Below are 13547 nucleotides of genomic sequence, written 5' to 3' on the forward strand. Positions count from 1 at the left end.
GGGAGGGGAGGCAAAATGAGAGACGAAAAGTGAGGAGGGTGCAACAGTAATTGCCTGCACTCAAGACACGTGGAGCCTGTCTGGAGAAGAGATACTTGGTGGGGGTAGGGTGTGGGGGAATGGAAGTATGTCATCAATTTGAGCTTGGCACTAATCTTTCAAAATAAAGAAGAGCATCTCACTTTGATCTCCCTGGCCTGTTCAGCAGACGCTCTGCTAAGATAACGATCCACCCCGGTTACTTTAATCTTAGCATTAAACCGTGCTTTAACTCAGGAGAGGGACAGAAGATGAAAAACCAGAGCTTAACGCAGTAAGGGCATCGTAAAGACGGTGAAGTAGAAACATACTTAAAAAGAAAGTACCTGTGAGGTATACAGTGGGTTGTTGAGGGTGCGATGTTGACAAAAGGCAGTGTTTGGGATAAATGGGTCGATAGATGCCCAAGAAGGAATTTTGTATGAATAGGGAGACAAATAGATGGTTGCAAGTAGCGCCTCAGGGGTGCGAAACGTGCTTGGGCCTGCTGCATTATAAAGACGAGCCCTGCACTTAGCCAGCTGTGCAGCACACAAGACTGCAGGAATGAGGGCACCATGAATGGTTTTCTCTGTGTGACAGTAACTGCAGCACTCAGTAAAGATGGAATGGTCAGAGGTCCCTGCTCTGGACAAGCAGCAATGAGTGTGTGTGAGCGCGTGTGTGTGCACTGAGAAATTACTCAGGAATGTGAGGACACATGCCAAAGACAAAGAATTTGAGTCACATTCAAGGGAACTTTACTCTCCTCACCCACTGAAGAAATATCACAACCCCATCAAAAGACCCGGACCCGGAGTCACACAAGTGGGATCTAATGAAGTCTCATGCATTTCCTGTGAAGATTGTGGGAAGTGTCGTAATCTGACACAATCATTGATTTTTAAAAAATTTATTTATAGATTTATATCTCAAAAACCCTTTCTTACAGTTGAATTCAAACATTCTTTGTACTCTATTGTGATTTATTCCTATCTTTAGACAGATATGCACAATGATGGCTAATCATGAACAAGAGAAGAATCTCATATCTCATATGCATGAATGTGACTGAGAAGCCCCAGTCATAGACACTCATCCTGAACACAGCTACAATTCAATAAATACTTTACAAAAATAATGCAGGCTTTTTACAGTGAAGAACTGCCTCAGAGACACAAGGGGCACCGTTAAATTACAAAGGTAAAATAATGAAAATAAAAATGTGCATGCTAAATAAACATATCCACAGGATTAGATGAAAACCTGGATATTATGACTGACAAAATGAGGAAAACTGGACAACCCTGTTCTCTGTCCCCCTTCCCTCAAACACATTCCTAAGGGATCTCATTATTCTATTACCACAGGCCTCTCGGATTCACCAAACAAACAGGACATGTTCTAAATGGACATTTCTACTAATTGTTTTCCCTTTTAGGAATATGAAGCCAGCTCTCCCTTTAGTGACTCAAATCTGAGTTAAGCTATGCAGCGATATAAGTGGCAAAGATTCAGAGCCATATTTTGATTTAAAAAATATATGATGAAGCAACGTTTTGTGCTTGGTTTAGATGAAGTCGAGGAAAGCTGCATATGGGTAAGAGGATTTGTTTTCCCTTCTTTGTTCAAATATTTTAATAAGTCTTTCATAAGAGCCTAAAGTTCATGTTATCTGACCTAAAATGTCATTTTTGAGGATTAGCTGAACATTTAAGCTGTGTGTTCGTTTTGTCCCTTCACTACACGGGACTAGAATTCTCTTGCCTCTTCAAATTGTTTGTAGTAGTCCTCATCCTGAGGATTGTCTGGACACTTCTGCCCATTGTTTGGCGGCCTGGCCTGGTTGTAGCGGCTCCAGTCTCCTTTGCAGATGATCCAGGGCAAGATGTCCACCTTATAGTGCAGGTCAGCGGAGAACTCTGTGCTGATGAGGTTGGGTGTGCCGGCACCTTTGCCGCGAGTGATAAGCTTCATGTTGTCATCATAGCAGCAGTGCTGCGCAGCCAGCGTGGTGGATTCCAGGGTCAGCATGGAGCGGATGCAGTAGCGGGCTGTCGGCTTGTAGATTTCAAGTTTCTCTTTTGGCCCACTGGCATCTTTCCACCGGAAATCTCGGCGTGTGGGGGCATCATGTACATCTGCCGTGCTGTACGCCACCTCAGTTGGATAAGAGCAAGGGCAGCTGGGAAGGTCGTTGGCCACCTTGGTCATGTACTTTTTCAAGAACTCACTCTTGCAGTTCATCCATCGCTCGCAGCTGTCTGTGTCTGGAAGAAATTAAGAATCTATCAGTTGCTACATCTCCTATCACTGTCAAACATTAGTGGATGAAACCAGCAGTATGACGAGGACGAATATTGAACATGAAGATGTGTTTTCACTGATGTTATTAAGAACAGGCAGAATAAGAGAAAGTGGGCGGCAGCGTACCATGCTCTTCCTGCCCTGCTGCAGATTTACATTACTGCACAGTAATGGAGCATAACGAGTGAGCATGAGGAAAGCTAAGCGCCTGCAGGAGCATTACCGCATGGATGAACCGACTTTGATATAGCAAATACGTCTGAATGAAGGATAGCGTGGAGTGCAACAAAAGCAGGCAGAATCTTACCAACACCAAAGAGCTCTGTGGCATTGAACTCATTTGTTCCAGCTAATAGGCTCACTTCAGTAGCTGCTGTCTTGAAGGCATCTTCAATACCTTTAGGGAGATGAATGCACAGTGAAAGGTGGAAAAAAAGTGTATGTCCATTAATACTGACTATGCACAGAAAAACAAGATATTACCTGGGCAGTTGGGCATATCACAAGTTCTGGACTCTGTGGCTGTGCAGGCATAACCGCAAGACCTGGTTCTCTTCTGGTTGCCATTTCCACATGTGACACTGCATGCTGACCAATTACTCCAGTCTCCGTCACCATCCATGTAGTCTTGGATTAGAGAAAAAGAAAGATCCTCAGCTCTGATGTAGACCACATGCTGGACTTACCTGGGCCTGTTAGCATGCTTCACTAATAATGAGAGGGGTTAGGACATGAAAAGAGAGGTGGAATAGTGCACTTTGACTTTGCTACTTCAAGCAGATACCACCAAAGTTCAAAGTAAAGGACATAGTATGGGTTCAGTTAGTCAAGAGACTTAAAAACATTTGGCATATTCCAACAAAGCCAGAGTGAATCCATGCTGCTTTTACAAATAGAAATCTTTAGGACATTCCCGGCACAGGACACCACTAAGCTGCTCTATCTGTTATTCAGTCGTCTGACGATGCAGGGTTTAAATGGCAAGAAATCCTCTTGACTCCAGTTATCACTGAGCACATTACTGTGCCATGTATACTAAAGATTAAAACATTTACAGAGGGTACCACCTTATTCCAGCACCACCATCGCTAACCCGCACGCAGACACATACATCTTGAAAGCAGCGCTCCATTGATGAAAAGAATCAATGTGGGCATTTTGGGATGGAAGTATTTTTGGCTGTGGTCCAAACCATCCTATACACCCCCTGCTGCCATCTGCCCCTCATTATGAGCATTTTGTATTAATACAAGCCACATAGCACTCCCCCAACCCCTGCTTCTAGTGCGTTTCAGGGAGGTGGTGGCAGTTCAGACAACAGTCAGAATTTAGAGAAACTTGTGCTCAGACCGCCAACTGAATATACCATCAATGGCCTGTGATGGATGACTGCCTCTGTCTGTCCACAATTATGATTATTAAGTTTAAAGCTGAGACAGTTATGATGATGAAATATTTCCCTGTCCACTAGTGTGGTATGAAATGAAGGAATACTGAAAGCTGACCACGGTGATAAGCCAGAAACATTTAGCATGGATTATGGTTTTACAAAATATATAAAATCTCCCTCTTGTTGTGCAAGTGAATAAAATGACATTTTTCATAGCACACACATTCCTGTTCAACCATGTTGGTTTGGGCATGCTTCAACATGGGCCACACTGTATGACAGTGAGTGGAAATTCTTTCACGGCAGATTTATCTGTTGGGTTACTTTAGATGAGAGTTGTGCGAATTGTTTGGAAGCGTAACAGTGTTTCCGGCTCCATGACTGTGACTTAAGTCTGATGTCGTGAGGCGCCTAAGCTGTGCAATGATGCTAGCTCCGCAACACAGAAGAATCCATCTCATAAAAGAGCGTTAAAGGCTTCAATCAGGGGCTCCCAAAGGTTTGCCTGGGATGACTGCACTTATTATGGTGACAGCTTAAATCAGCAAATCTGCAAATTACAGATTCCACATCAGACTGTGGCCATCTGTAGACCTGTGTTCAAATAAGAGCCTGTGGAGCCAGGGCAATATCCTGCAATGTGCATTCACTCCCCTCTTGTCACTCTCACCATATTCAGTTTGAGCTTTGCTTCCCCTCCTGTCCCAGTTTGGTGGTGGCCTGAGGAAGTTGCTATCCTCATTTTTGCTCCCGTAGGAGCGATCATGCTCCCCTGTTTGATGAGTGGACGAAGAGGAGGAGGACGAAGATGTGTGAGGCCACCAGTTTCTCCAGTTAGGAGAGGCCCAGTTGGGCTTGCTTTCCTTACGGAGGCCTTTCTCTGGTTCGTGACCCTCTAGTCCATCCACCACTTCAATGGTCACCTGTATTAAGAGAACACAAATGAAAGTCTTTATTCCTCATAGAAGAGACATATACAGTTTTTAACAGAGATCATTGTATGTAGTAAGGTGGCACTTTCTGTTGGCCCTACACACAACATCTCCCCCTCCCCTTGCTGTCCTAACACATGTGCCTCCCAGATGAAGCGGGAACACCACCCCTGCCCCACAGTCACCCTCCCACCTCTTGGGCTCTCTCCACCTAAACACAAAGTTCAAAGGGCTACTCAGCCTCCTCCAGACCATGAAAGCCAGATGAATCCCAGGATCAAAGACACCCCCTCCCTCTCCTCCCCTGCTCCCACAGCCTCACGCCCTTGCTCAATTGGTTGCTTTGCTCTCTTCCCACATCTTGAGATGTTAATACACTTTGTTCGTGTTCAAATTTAGCAGTGATGCCCTAAGAAATGGAAAGACCCCCTTGCTGGATTAGAGAGGAGAATAATTTAAACATGGCAGCGGTTACTAAACTATCTGCATCACTGAGGGACTTTTGGGCAAGAGCTTGCCACACATTTACATAAACTGCCATCCATGTTCCTGCACACTGGTTAGTAACGAGGCCTTAGTGGCTAGTCTCTGCCTTTCAGCTGTCATTATGATTGACGTGGCGTCTATCCATTTAATCTGGGCTTTGCAAAGAGCCAGAAAGTGTCAAAAGGAACAAGAGGAGAAGTAAGAAGGAAGAGGGAGAGAAAAGGTGTAGTGATGTGCACCAAATTATTCCCCTTCTTCCTGTTTGCTCTTCCTGCCATAGACGCTTGAGTAGCCATGTCTTAAGTTAGCTAAAGCATCAAAGTGCTCTGGCAGGTGCACAGACACACACGGTCACCTGTATGTTAGGATTCTGTCCATTGAGATCAGCTTTGGAGAGGTCTGGGAAATTGTGCAGATCTAGGAGGAAAGCTCCAGGGCCGTCCCTGTGTGCATTGCTTCCTTGTGCCCAGGGGAGGGTTGCAGGCTGATGGGACAACCGGTGCTCTGGACCAGACCTCCGGTCTTCAGGAACCAGTTGGGAAGAAGAGCTACTTCTGGCATTCACATTTTTGTGCTGAGGAGAGAAAGACACATAATGTTAATTAATTGCTTATGTTTTTGTGTTTATTCTGTATGAAAGACTTTTTGTCAAGACTCTTTTATATCAACAGATCCCTGTTTGCTACTTGGCATCGAAAGAGTCTACACACTCAGCAGCATTAGATTGATTTCTCATGTTGACAGAGGTTCATGTGACCATGACCTCCGCCGTAAATCCTTCGGACAGTGGACTCTTGACTGAAAGCCCAGAAAGGAGCCGAGGAAGCAGTGGAACAATCACCACGCTGTGTTCTTTGTGTCCTCCTGCTTCCACTGAAATATTATCTTTCCACAAGCTGCATTCACATCAATTGTCACAGCTGTACTATACTGTATATTTTTCCATTTCTAACTAACAAATTATACTGCTGCTCTACCATGGTATGTTGAGGACATATATAGCATGTTCTGGCACTGGCTGGTAGAAAAGAGCTATGTAAGACTGATGGTTTTCCTGCACTGGGCTATATGGAGAAACCTAAGCAAACATTGCAAAATAACTGCATCTGCCTTCTTGAAGACAGAAAAACATTTAGTCTTCTGACAGGAGTGTTGTAAATCTATCCCAAAACGACAGTTGAGGCATATGTCCTCTATCAGGTATGCACAGAAGGAACAATTATTCCTAAATTGGACACACAGCCATAAGTAGTTTGCAATCATCCATTCTGGGGTGGTAGAAAAAAAGATCAAACAAAGGCATCAATCATGTTCCTTGTTTTCTTTTTTCATGTCCCATTTCTTCCTCACCAGTGTTTTTGTGGCCAGGCTAAGGCCTGAGAATATGGAAGCAGCGCTGCAAGGTTGCGGTGGCCAGTCACAGACAAAGTGTCAGCTCAGCCACATTGTGGTGGGTATAAAAGCCCCCAGTGGAGCTGTTTGTGTCCAACCAAGGTGCACTCTGGGGCAGTATAGGCGCTGTAAATGGAGCTGCGCAGCATGGGAGGAAGCATTATAAATGTACATGTAACTTGTATTCAGCAGCTGAGGGAACAGCAGCTGCATTACTTCAATCTTCATTCACAACCAGAGACCAGATGGACTTAATATAATAATATGAGGATTTCGGAGAACGCACAAACGTTCACATCACGTTTTCTACTGTCAGGCTATGCTATAATTAAAATGATTATATACACCCAGCCATAATTTTTGGGAAGAAGACTGGAGGGTTCTGTAGCCACCAAATAAAAAGACAAAAAGGTTTCAGAGTACACAAGACGATGAGTTCTTTATGAGAATTTATGTTCAGAATATAATATTTGAGGGAGAAAAGATTCATAAAAACAAGATTCCAGTTAAAACCGCAAACGTCTTGTTTCTATAACCAAACACTTATGGCTGAGAGCGCAGAGAATGAAACATTTCAGAAGCACAGTTTGTGGATCAGCTATCTACTCTTTATGTGAACATCACAGGGCTCTCTTTGGTTCTATCTCAAGTACTTGGACTTTGAGATGCCCATGTGATAACCCTGCCTTTCAAGTTCCCAGTCTTCAGATTTCACTCAGTGGTTGTAATTGAGCTCCGCTGAGGGAGCAACCCCAACAGAGCACTCACAGGTTTAATCACAATGAGAACACAAACATACAACAGGTGTTTCATGTGCGTGCTTAATATTCTTCGGAATTGTGGGAACTTTTATCTCTAGATTGCACAAGTTTTACTATTTTCTAGATGATACGGTTTCACGTTTTCCTTTTAATCTGCCGTTTGAAAACATTGAACTATTACACATTTCAGGGTTGCAGAAGAAATCACGAGACTGGAAAGTGTTTGAATTCACAGAATCAGAATGCAGATCGAGAAAAGTGAAACAAATACTGTTGACTGTTTTTACTTTTGAATACAAAATAAATATCAAAATTGGAGGGTAAAAAAAATCCCCACTCAAAGCAGGCAGATTAATCCTTCAGTATACTCACACACTAATCCCATCTAAATCTACTCGCGTAACATATTTTGCAATATTATTCATGGCAGATTATATAATCCTGGAACCAATTGATCTTATCAAAAGTCGCACTTCAAAGCATTCTGATTAAACTCAGACTTAAGCCTGCTTGTAAACAGTTTGTCAGTTTAAAGATGCCATTAGATGAGCAGCTCTAATGTGGTTTACGTTAAGGCCATATAGTATGCTGGAAACAGGATACAAATGCGTGATATGGAAGAACTGCTGATACCCATATAAAGCCTATAACCTTCCTCCTGTCAGTTCTATGCCTCAGTGGTAGTACAAATCGTTGTTATCACCACAGCCTTTTTGAAACAATGTAGCTGCCTGTCACAGTTATATCACTACCATATTCTGTTTTCATGCTTATCATAGCAGCATCAAATCCACACACCAAATATGAGTGCCACAAAGAGTTGCTGCACCTATATGACTTAATAATGTTAGAATGTTAGAATTATTCTTACATGAAATAGCCACCATCTATTGGCCAGTATCAGCCACCACAGATGGAGGAAGCCAGCATTTCTGAAATTGGCAATTTTATATTTAATTCTCTTAAAGTTTAATTCTCTTAAAGCTAGCTATTCATAGATAAACATACATATATATATGCTGTGTTGAGCTGCAGATTGGCCCACAGTTTCTCCTCATTGTTGGCAACTTTGTCTGCATACTTACTAAAAGAAAACAATTTACAAACCATAGCTTCCTATCTTTTCCTCCCTGCACCTCTGCACGCTGCAGCTGTTGGCTGTGTATGGAACATGAGTCATTTTACACGTAAACACATTCTGCATCTCTGTCGCCTTGAAAAACACCAACTGTAAGTGTAACTGTAACCAAAAACAAAGGTCTTCATGGTGCCTTTAAAGGTGCCCCGTGGAAATTCTAAAATTTATATAATTTGGTACATCAAAGCCTTTTGAGACTTTGTGGTGCATTCAAGTACACCTTGCAAACTTAGTAATTTGTACTTTAATGACTACGATGTCATTTAAGACAAAATGAAATTGCCTTTCATTATCTTTTTCTTTTTTCCTGATATATATATATATATATATATATATATCTATCAATCATTCTGCTCTTGTTCTTCACTCATACAGATGCCACATATCAAAGCAGTGTTTAAACGGATAAGTTTAGACATTCTTTTTACAACTGATGTTTTTACAAAACAGACAGTAAAATACCTTAAAAAAAGGGACCCTAAAAGTAAATATTTATAGAAAATATTAAGATATGTATATTGCTCTGCTTTCTGTTTCTAATACAAAGATATAAATTTTGGCCACATTGCCTAGCCCTGAGATGAACAGTCAAATCTTAGAAAATAAGGTTGAACCTGCTCAGCCAAAGAAGAACCAATGCTAATTTTCTATCCGTGAACACATCCAAGCTTTATCTGTTTTAGGTGTTAGTAAAGCATTCAAATTAAACGCAAATATGAAAAATTCTGGGACTATACTGCTGAAAAAGGTCAGCAATTAAAATTTCATGTACAGACTGTTTCAGTAGAACCTTTTCAGGAAAATCCGAGGAATAGAAAATCACAATCTGACATCAGATGGAAATTAAGTGATTATTAGTTATGAAAATCCTGTCAACTCCTCAAATCAGCATCTCCTTGTCTTTCCAAATAAATCACAGTGGAGTTTGGAACGCACGTTTATGAGAAGAACCACCCCAGTTACACAGTCATATTTTAACTGCACATGAGAAATCAAATTTGAATATTAAATAATCAACAGTGCTTGGCTTTGATGGCGGGCTTCTTTATAGTCCCTATCGCTCATCTAAGAGGAACATGCTTTAATTTGGAGATCAAAAGTGACACACCAGTCCTCAATTCATTTGGGGCCTCCCAGGATGTCACCCCCCACTTCCAAAAGCCATGAAAGAACACTTGCAAACACAAGCCACCCCCTTTCCCTCCCCACAGTATCTGCCCTTCCTTTCCCGCTTCCCCCTTTTTCACTTTGTGAGGAGCCGCTTAAAGGGGCATGACTCTATTTTCAATTGGGAGCAACACAGGGGTCCCCCCTCCCTCCCACCCCCCACCAGGGAGGCTGGCAGGAAATGAATGCAGTCCACATTGTGCCAGATGCCTTTTAGCATGACACTTAATGTAAGTGGAGGACAAAATCATCCTTGCCCTGTCACACACTTCATACTGGGTATATGCAAATGTTTATGTACCTAATTAAAGTGATAAAAACATTCTAGAAAGTACGTTTCAAAAAGAAAAGAAATAAATGAGCACAAGGGTAGAAAATCCTTAATTTTGTGCAGTTTCAGTAAAAACTTTGCACTGTCACAGTGACTGAATCTCCCTTCCTTTTGTTGGTGGGATGATGCGTCTTGGACTTCCATCCACTTCAGGAGGATGGAGCCACATCCTGTTGTTTGCCATTTTGAAGATGACACTTTGAGACAACAAAGCACACGCTGGGCTGTGACAAGCATGGCTGAAAGATGAAATCACCGTCTTCAATAGAGAGTTAGTGAAGCACATCTGCACATAGACAGAGCATTTATGTGCAAAAGAAAAACGTTTAAGACTTGTCAAGAGAGCATCATTGGAAAGAATGTCAATGTAAATTCGGACAAGTGACAAAGGGGATGTTGAAGTTGGGATGGGAGGTGTGTGTTTAGTTTTTCTACTTTGATTCTTCAGGAGAAATTCCCTGCTGCCCCTATTCCTGCTCATCCAATTCAACCTTTGGCTGAGGGACAAATATTCAATGAATTCCTGAAATATTTCCTCAGCTTTGCATGGCCTAACATCCAAAAAAACACAGCCTTGCATATATGCAGCCCAGTCCACAGTGATGGCAATGATAGTGCAGATAAGAAAAATGACCCACTATTCTTTTTTGAGACAAACATTATTTCCATTCATTTCTCCTGAGCTTTAATAAGGTATTTGTGAGGGGACATAATTCCAGTGAGCATACATACCCATTTATCACCAGGAGAGAACAAGAGCTTCACTAGTATGCTATATATACATCAAAAAGCAGCTGAAGGATGCTTAACATCTAAAAAAATCTGTTGATCCCAGACCTGTCTTAACCCTGGGGGCAGGATTTGGGTTTCTACTAGTGTATGCATGCTTGATGCTGATGTTAAAATGGGCAGATAAATACCTGCAACTTATCTCAAGTGGTGTCATGTTGACAATAATCTACCCTATGAAATTTGCTGAGGCATGCTTCAACCTGGATCATAACCGAGTAACTGAATAAGTGAAAAAAAAAAGAGTTCCTAAATTGAAATCATCAAACTAAATATGAATAAATCTGATCCAGATGTGTGGCATCGAGAGTATAGAGTTGGATAAAACCATTTAAAGTTTAGGCTTGATCAGGGACAGGGTGGAAGTCAGTTTGATGTCAGACTATTCTTCAAAAACACACTCCAGGAAATCTTGGCAGAAAAGGGGCACCTTCGGGGGCTCAGCTCTGACCCTCTGCTTTATCAAGTAAGCGCCCGGATGACAGAGGTGAGCCCATGATGACAGAGAAGTGCCTGAAGCTAGCATTTAACCCCCGACAATAGGGAGGTGTGTCTGGTGTGGGGGAGCTGATCTCTGACCCTGGATCATCTTCTCTCTCTCTGACGGCTCATCACCACTTCCAGGGGGGCACTTTTGGCACTCTGCATCCATGTCTATGCCATATCCCAAACACTCCCCATAAGCCCCAGGGGAATGGTGGGTTTAATTTAGCAAACCTGGGTTATTGCCTCTCACGAGCATGTCATCCGTTACCAGACGAGACTTCTTAGATATCACATTTTGCATCAAATTTCCCCCCAAGAAATCTCCCTCAAAGTCAGCACCTCACGAGTGACTGAGTTCTAAACTCACCTCTGTAAGTGCTGTGTCCTGATCCAGGCTCAGAGTTACATTTCCTTGAGGCAGCGGATTGCTCCGCAGCACTGTAATGTGCAAGGTAAGCAGCAGAAGTCCCAGGAGCAGCAGCAGTTCCGCAGCCAGTCGCACCATCCTTTTGATGCGACCGCTCTTTGGAGCCAGCGGTGTGGCCGGAGCTTCGACCCCGCCTCCACCCTGTGCAGAGACTCCAATCTCCGGATCCGCCGGGGAAGAGGAGCCGCAACACCACTTCGGAGCCACTTCGGGAATCAGAATTGCAAAATTGAAGGGAAAAGGATCGTAGGGAGGCTGTCAGATAATTTGGACAAGTGTCAAAGGTTATTCTGGATCCAGAGCTTTTTCTTTGTAAATGTTGATGTTGTCTTGAATGTTGAATGTTCATATAGTTTTATTCAAGCCTAATGAGATAGTAAAAAAGTCAACACGGAGGTGCCAATGAAAACAGCAGCCTATAGAGCTGATTCAGCGTGCAGTATTAACACTTTCCGTTCCTGTTGCGCCCTCGTCAAATCTCCCAAGCTCAGGAAAGTTGCAGCTGTGTTGCCCCGTGGTGTCCCCGCCACATTCTCAGCCTCATGCCACAGGTTTCTTCACTTCCACTTTGTCCGCTCTACACATTTCTCGATTTGTCCGCATTCTGAGAGACCTAATCCAGCGCATTACTCTGCAAAAACTGGGTAGAAGTAAAAGCACAGGTATGGCTGCTTAAAAACAAACAAGCAAACAAACTAGAGCTTCCGAGTTAATACTTCGCAGCAGGAGTTCAGTCTGGTTCAATATTCATCCATTGCTGCGGATTGTGGGCCCACAGGAATGAAGACACGGGCTGGCGTGCGCCTCCAATGAGTCCTGCTGGAGGAAACAAGTCAAACCATATCAAACTACGGCTCACTCAGACACACGCTGCTCTTGCTGTGTGCTCTTGAGGTGGTTTTATACTGAACGCCCCTGTGCTGGCGCCCTCCCCCTGATTAACTCTTTCGTCCCTTTGAACCAGTCTTCACCACAGTGAAGTGCGTCAAACACTGCGGGAGATGGAGAGGGCCAACACCGCCAAATTATGCTGCACTTAGCACTGCAGAAGAGATCCGCAAGAGCTTTCTGGTTACAGGATTATCTGACATAAACGTACATTTAAAGGCATAAAGTGGTGAGTTTAAGTGAAACTTTCTAACATTTGAGTTTCTTATAAGCATGCCAACCAATTAAGCCTTAACATTAAACCATAAAAGGACTCCCGGATCAACTGGTTGCCCATTGAAGGCGCACAGCACGGCGGTGCGTCGCAGCTCGGAGGAGGAGACCGTTGGGAGCTTTACACGAGATCTTCCTCACACGTTGAAGTGAGTACAGCAGCAGTCTCTTCCGTCTGTGAGCAAAACGGAAATAAGCTGTAACACTTCACTTGAGCAAGACAAATGGTGCTTAATGTGATTAGTCCATGTGAGACTTTTCATTGTCCTCTTCAAAGGACAGGACACTGTGTCAAATTATGCACCAAGCAGGGATGCTGCAGCCTCATCGTGGGTGAATGTTCACTGAGCCTTGAATCGCTTCTCATCTGATTAAACCCTGTACATTCACTCAAGTGTGGAACAACTCTGGCTTTCAGCAGCAGAAAGTGATGAGTAAGATGGAATAATTAAACACCTTTGATTATCGTACACAATAATGATGAAAACTAACTTGGTCATTAAAACACCTTTATTCGAAATTCAGCTGTCCAATGGCAGATGAGGTCAAATGTCTCATTTGGGCAAAAATACACTTCCTTATGATCTCTGTTAAGTACATACAGTAGTCCCCACCACACAGCTTTACAGCAAACTTTAGTCGTACTTACTCCACGCAAGGAGCACAGCTGTCCAAACCATGTAAATCTGTGCTTTGTCTGCTTCACTTCAAAACGGCCTCTCTCGAATTGAAAAAGCTCTCTGTAAATGGAAAACAGAGCAG

The 13547-nt window shown here is 43.0% G+C and overlaps 1 protein-coding gene across 1 annotated transcript; it reads right to left on the reverse strand.

Annotated features, from left to right (window-relative positions):
- Positions 1-915: 915 nt before the first annotated feature.
- ism1 (isthmin 1) lies at positions 916-12691 on the reverse strand. The gene is made up of 6 exons (XM_072391255.1): positions 11565-12691; positions 5489-5707; positions 4386-4638; positions 2809-2952; positions 2633-2722; positions 916-2288 (listed from the first exon to the last, which is right to left on the reverse strand). The coding sequence occupies exons 1-6, from the start codon at positions 11700-11702 to the stop codon at positions 1771-1773; spliced, it is 1362 nt and encodes a 453-aa protein (XP_072247356.1). The 5' UTR covers positions 11703-12691; the 3' UTR covers positions 916-1770.
- Between the last annotated feature and the right edge of the window lie 856 nt (positions 12692-13547).

Source organism: Leuresthes tenuis, unplaced genomic scaffold, assembly GCF_036924035.1.
Source record: "Leuresthes tenuis unplaced genomic scaffold, fLeuTen1.0.hap1 SCAF_8, whole genome shotgun sequence".
In the NCBI taxonomy this organism is placed as follows: domain Eukaryota; kingdom Metazoa; phylum Chordata; class Actinopteri; order Atheriniformes; family Atherinopsidae; genus Leuresthes; species Leuresthes tenuis.

Coding starts and splice junctions, on each gene's coding strand:
- ism1 (XM_072391255.1), bottom strand. CDS start 11,702: ATGGTGCGACTGGCTGCGGAACTGCTGCTGCTCCTGGGACTTCTGCTG. Junction 5,708..11,564: donor AGGACACAGCACTTACAGAG/GTGAGTTTAGAA, acceptor TTCTCTCCTCAG/CACAAAAATGTGAATGCCAG. Junction 4,639..5,488: donor GACAGAATCCTAACATACAG/GTGACCGTGTGT, acceptor CTCTTAATACAG/GTGACCATTGAAGTGGTGGA.